This window comes from Daktulosphaira vitifoliae, unplaced genomic scaffold, assembly GCF_025091365.1.
Source record: "Daktulosphaira vitifoliae isolate Bord-2020 unplaced genomic scaffold, ASM2509136v1 Scaffold_5, whole genome shotgun sequence".
NCBI classification, from domain to species: domain Eukaryota; kingdom Metazoa; phylum Arthropoda; class Insecta; order Hemiptera; family Phylloxeridae; genus Daktulosphaira; species Daktulosphaira vitifoliae.
Genome location: NW_026099576.1, coordinates 13,740,240 through 13,746,239, shown reverse-complemented (window position 1 = coordinate 13,746,239; position 6,000 = coordinate 13,740,240). Strand labels below are relative to the sequence as shown.

Below are 6,000 nucleotides of genomic sequence, written 5' to 3'. Positions count from 1 at the left end.
AACACTAAAAAATAATTAAAAAACAAAAACAAGACACTATACAAAAAATTATCTAAAACAATTTTTTTAAATAATTGCTGAATAAATTATTAACAATATACTATTTTCTTTACATTGTATTACAAAAAATGAATAAATAATAATATTTAAATTATACTATAATAAAAATCTTTCGAGAAGAATAGAGTATCATTTCAAACGTCAGAAATGTGAGTATAGTGGATTTCTGATTAGGATGGCATTCGTTAATAAGTAAAAGTTTTTAATCAGTTCCCTATTCTTTCACTATAGCCAAAAAAATGCTTATTTAAATAACAATAAATAAGATAAATCTTTATTTATAACGAAAATTTAACTTAACTAGTAATACTAGATACAAAAGTAAGGAATTATTTTAGCTCTTTTTAAGATATGAAGCATTATTATGATCAATACAGATAGGCATACCAATTAATTATACATTTATATACAATATATTTTTATCTGAACAAATAAATAACGTTGAGCGTATAAATTATAAACATTGAAACAAAATAAAATATTTAACAAAAATTTGTCAATATTTTAACAGGTATATTTAAAAAAAAATGTGGTTGACTTGTATCAAATTTTTACAAAAGTAAAATTGGTTATTATTTATGACACAAATTATTTGGAATAATAAACTATTGCTATATTTAACACATTTAACTGAACGTATACATACGTAATTATACGAGATTGCATTAATTTGACAATTAACTAACAAACGTTTATGAATAATGTATTTTTAATAGTTAAGCATACACCAAGAGAGGTTTTACAGTGGGCATTAATGAAAAAAAAAGTCCCGAAAAGGTACACTAATATAATAGAAGATAAGTATGATGGTACTTGTATCAGGGTAAAAAGCGTAGAAGGAGTAACAGTAGTTTTTGTGTAAGAGTAGGAGTGCACCAAGGTTCTGTTTTAAGCCCTTACTTATTCTCTATAGTGATAGATGAAATGATGTTGTTTTCTGACGATGTAGTGTTAATAGGAGAAAATAGGAAGGAAATTAATAGAGGTGTCGAGATCAGCTCTTGAAGAAAAGGGTTTAAGAATAAGTAAAAGCAAGACAGAGTATATAGAGTACAAGTTTGACAAAGGAGAACATATGGTAAGTGAAATGAGGAGATCAGTGACAATAGGAGAGGACGTGAATGGAGAGGTAGAAAGTTTTAAGTATTTAGGGTCAGCTGTGCAAAAGATCGATGGTATTAAAGACGATGTAATACACAAGATTAAGTGTGGGTTGTTGAAGTGGAGAGAAGCTTCTGGAGTCTTATGCGATAAAAGAATTCCAATGAGGCTGAAAGGTAAATTCTACAAGACTTTAGTGAGAATAGCTATANTTAGTCATTTATCTAGAATTAAACCTAAGTATTTTGTTTATTTTTGAATAAATGTAATGAAGTTGTTAAAATTTACAAGCAGGCATATAAATATAGTTTAGTAGTAAACCATCAATGATTTTTTATTCGTACTATAAATAACAACAAGGTGTATGATAAAATTATATAAATGTATACTCCATTTTTCATAAAAATTTTTAGGATTTTACGTTCTGTTTAATTTTAGTAATATTGATTTCTATAAAGTTGATCAACTTAAAACCTAATTTATATTAGGTTATTATATCCAGTTTTATTTTAATATACAATTAAGGTCCTTAGATTATTTGAAAGTTGTACATAATGTTTACTAATTAAAGTAAGAAAAAGTCATACAAAAACATAAATTTTATTTTTGACAGTGTTTCAAATGATATGATTCCCTTAAAAACATGGTTAGAATTGACTTTAGGTTCTGCGATAACTTAGATAAGATGAGAAAATCCAGATGATCAGTAAGCCCAAACTAACGATCACATACTTCAACGAAAATGTATCAAATGTTACGTAATATATTTTTAAGGATTTTATATTCAATTTTATTTGTTTACTTTTGAATATAGTAAGCCGTTCTAGTGTAAATTTTACTATTAATCGAAATTGCTTTTCAACACTTGTGGTACTTGTGACATTAAGTTGTAAGTATTTTTGATTGGTAAATGATTTTGTTTTATCGACACATGACAGAAAAGACAATGCAACGTCAAAAAAACGTGATAACTATAATATTTCAATAGGATAAATAGCATACATATTTTTTTATATTAATATACAGGGTGTTCAGTAAGTCAGGAAACGGGTTTCTATTGTTCTCATTGTTTGTAACAATGAGAACAATAGAAACCCGTTTCCTGACTTACTGAACACCCTGTATATAAATATAAAAAAATATGTATGCTATTTATCCTATTGAAATATTATAGTTATCACGTTTTTTTGACGTTGCATTGTCTTTTCTGTCATGTGTCGATAAAACAAAATCATTTACCAATCAAAAATACTTACAACTTAATGTCACAAGTACCACAAGTGTTGAAAAGCAATTTCGATTAATAGTAAAATTTACACTAGAACGGCTTACTATATTCAAAAGTAAACAAATAAAATTGAATATAAAATCCTTAAAAATATATTACGTAACATTTGATACATTTTCGTTGAAGTATGTGATCGTTAGTTTGGGCTTACTGATCATCTGGATTTTCTCATCTTATCTAAGTTATCGCAGAACCTAAAGTCAATTCTAACCATGTTTTTAAGGGAATCATATCATTTGAAACACTGTCAAAAATAAAATTTATGTTTTTGTATGACTTTTTCTTACTTTAATTAGTAAACATTATGTACAACTTTCAAATAATCTAAGGACCTTAATTGTATATTAAAATAAAACTGGATATAATAACCTAATATAAATTAGGTTTTAAGTTGATCAACTTTATAGAAATCAATATTACTAAAATTAAACAGAACGTAAAATCCTAAAAATTTTTATGAAAAATGGAGTATACATTTATATAATTTTATCATACACCTTGTTGTTATTTATAGTACGAATAAAAAATCATTGATGGTTTACTACTAAACTATATTTATATGCCTGCTTGTAAATTTTAACAACTTCATTACATTTATTCAAAAATAAACAAAATACTTAGGTTTAATTCTAGATAAATGACTAACCAGGTGCCTAACCAACCACAAGGAAAAAAAGAAAAAGGTAAATATTAGATAATGTCCTTTTCTTCCTCTGCTCAAGTATAACCTGCTACTCAGGACTAAACTACTCATATAAGTGAATAATTCGAATGTGGGCTTATGAGGATTAGTTAAATCTTCAACAATAAGATCTGCATAGCCGTTTTAAAATTTATCACTTCGAATGCTCGCAAATACTCCTTGGTACATTATTAATAATAATTTATATAAAGATTTATAAATAGACAATGTTAACAAACTTGCAAAATTACACTACTTTAGATTTCACACCAAACTTAACTTAAATTTAAATCTTTCAATATAACATATGTACAGGACTATTATTTCAAACAACCTTTTAAAACGTAACTGGAATAGAAACCTATTAATATATCTCAACTTTACTTATGAAGGTGTTACCAAAGAGTGGCTTCCTTAATTGTCTTTTAAGATACATTAGAAAAAAAACTTATTGTATATGTGCTTGTATAAATTGTTTTTCTAAAATAAAAAAAATATTTATATCTACATATTTATTAAATATGTAAAAGAAAGGTATTTTTCTGATAAATTGTTGTATTCTATTGGAACTTAATAAATAATAATTGTCAACCAATCTTATAACACATTCTTGTAATATCCAATCTCGATTCATAATACAACTTAAACGCCTACCCAAAACTCTGCATTTGATATTAACATAATTTTACTTGATAACAATAGATCCTATATCTTCAAAGTAAAAATTTTAATTTATATTAACTAGAATTTTTACATCTCCATTTATTACTTATGATTTTATTCGTTATTTTCGTTATTATTAACGATAATCCATGTGTAAAATTTTTTTAAATGATCTCCGGAAGTCCATATTACATCTGGTATAGATTATTGGATTGACTGTAGAATTTAGATACCCCAGCCACGTAACTACATTGACGAGAACTTTAGATGGAGGGCAGCATATTTTACAAAACGGGAAGTAAAGGTAGATGATAAAGAACGGTAACCAACTAACGACGAACACACCCATAATGACTCCAAGAGTTTTGGCAGCTTTTCGCTCTTTAGATAACGATATGCGCTTCTTATGTTCTAACAGCTGGTTGACATGTTTACCACTCTTTGGTAGTTGAGCGGTTTTAACGGAAATAGCTGTTGCAACATCCACTTCATCACTACTACTAGCTGAATCACCAGTAGCTATTTCAGTACGTTTGGTCTTTTCTTTGTGATGTTTTACTGATCCACTACCACAATCAGCCTGGATTTTTTGTTGGTTATTTTGAGGTAATGCTACGCGAGCTCTTCTCCGCAGTCTACGTCGCGTAGCTATATAAATTCTTAGATATGTTATGCTCATCACAACTAGTGGAATGTAGAAAGAACCCATAGAAGAGTATACTACATATCCAGGATGAGTGGTTAACGCACATGGCGTTTGTTCATCGAATGCTTCTGGCCAGTCGTTCCAACCAATTAACGGCGGTGAACTTATAACAGCACTTGCTAGCCATACAATGGCCACTGTCCATAATACGCGAGACACTGTTCGCTTTTGAGCGTATGCAATAGGCTGAGTTATAGCTCGGTAACGATCCAAAGCAATTGCGCACAAATTGAGAATAGATGCTGTGCAGCATAGTACGTCACACGTTAGCCATAGTTTACAAACAACACCACCAAAATGCCATACTCCAGTAATGTTATACACTACGTTTAGCGGTAGCACGCCAATAGCTACCATTAAATCAGCTACAGCTAATGATACAATAAATATATTGGGAACGGATCGCAAGGGTGGATATTGAACAACGCTCATTATCACTAAAATGTTACCAAAGATTGTGACTATGATTGCTGCGCCAGCAGCCGTGATTATAGTCAACATGACTGGTCTGGACAATGATTCGTGGTCAGATATACAACCTACTGCTGTACTATTCACCATTTTGAATCTGAAAAACAAATAAAAAGCATTTGTAAAATAAATAATTTTAGGTGCAAAAATATTAAGATAAAAACATTTTTTTTATGCAAAGTTAAGTATACCATAAAAGTGGGTAAGTTGATACAAATGGGCCAATAAAAACAATATTCAGAAATAAATGTTTTTGAATAATACAATAAAAGCTCAATTATAATCATACATTTTTATTGTAATCAATTGGTTGTATATTAAGAACCAATTTTGACTGATTTTTCCTTGTTTTTTTGATAAAACGGCTGATAAATTCTTCAATAATTCTACCACCATAAATTTTACTCGACTTTGTTATCGCGTATATCATAGACGGAGTATAATCATTTCAAAAATAAAAAATTTTACGACTTCTCGAGTATATGGGTGACTAATTTGTGGCATACCTATCTCAATCCGTAACGCATTATGGCTAGGTGCGAAGGCATCGGGGTTTGGTTCTGTTATGCTTAGATTTGTAAGTTTTCTTTTCCTCTCTGACACTTACATTAACATTTAAACAGGATGGTAAACATAAACATAAAAAATAATAAAAATATTAATAATACCTAACCCAGATACACGCGGCAAGCGTTATAAAAGAAACAAATTAAAATTATTGAACTAATACTGTTTATCTTGTTAAACGAAAAGAGATCTCTCACGGATAATCTGAATTACTTTATGGTATCAATTACTCAGTTATGTAGAGACATGTTAAAAATCAGTACATCAAAATACAAGTAGACCAAATTTCACTACATTAAAGGAAGAAGAAAAATTGATTTTTTTAGGTATTTTGCTATGCATAGAGTAGGGTTATTCATTTGACAGATATGATTACTTGTTATAACAAGTAATCTAATATCATATATGTCAAATGATATCCTTTATAAAGGATATCTTGAATACCATGATAAAAAAATTAAA

At 28.6% G+C, this 6,000-nt stretch overlaps 1 protein-coding gene across 2 annotated transcripts in view; it reads right to left on the bottom strand.

Moving 5' to 3' along the window:
• Positions 1-2,293: 2,293 nt before the first annotated feature.
• LOC126908626 (tyramine receptor 1-like) overlaps positions 2,294-6,000 on the bottom strand; it is a 52,679-nt gene continuing 48,972 nt past the window's right edge. For both annotated transcript variants that reach the window (XM_050690869.1, XM_050690868.1), the window contains one exon: positions 2,294-5,068. In XM_050690869.1, coding sequence (XP_050546826.1) covers positions 3,931-5,061 — 1,131 coding nt within the window. In that variant the 5' untranslated portion in view covers positions 5,062-5,068 and the 3' untranslated portion in view covers positions 2,294-3,930. The remainder of the gene's footprint in view (positions 5,069-6,000) is intronic.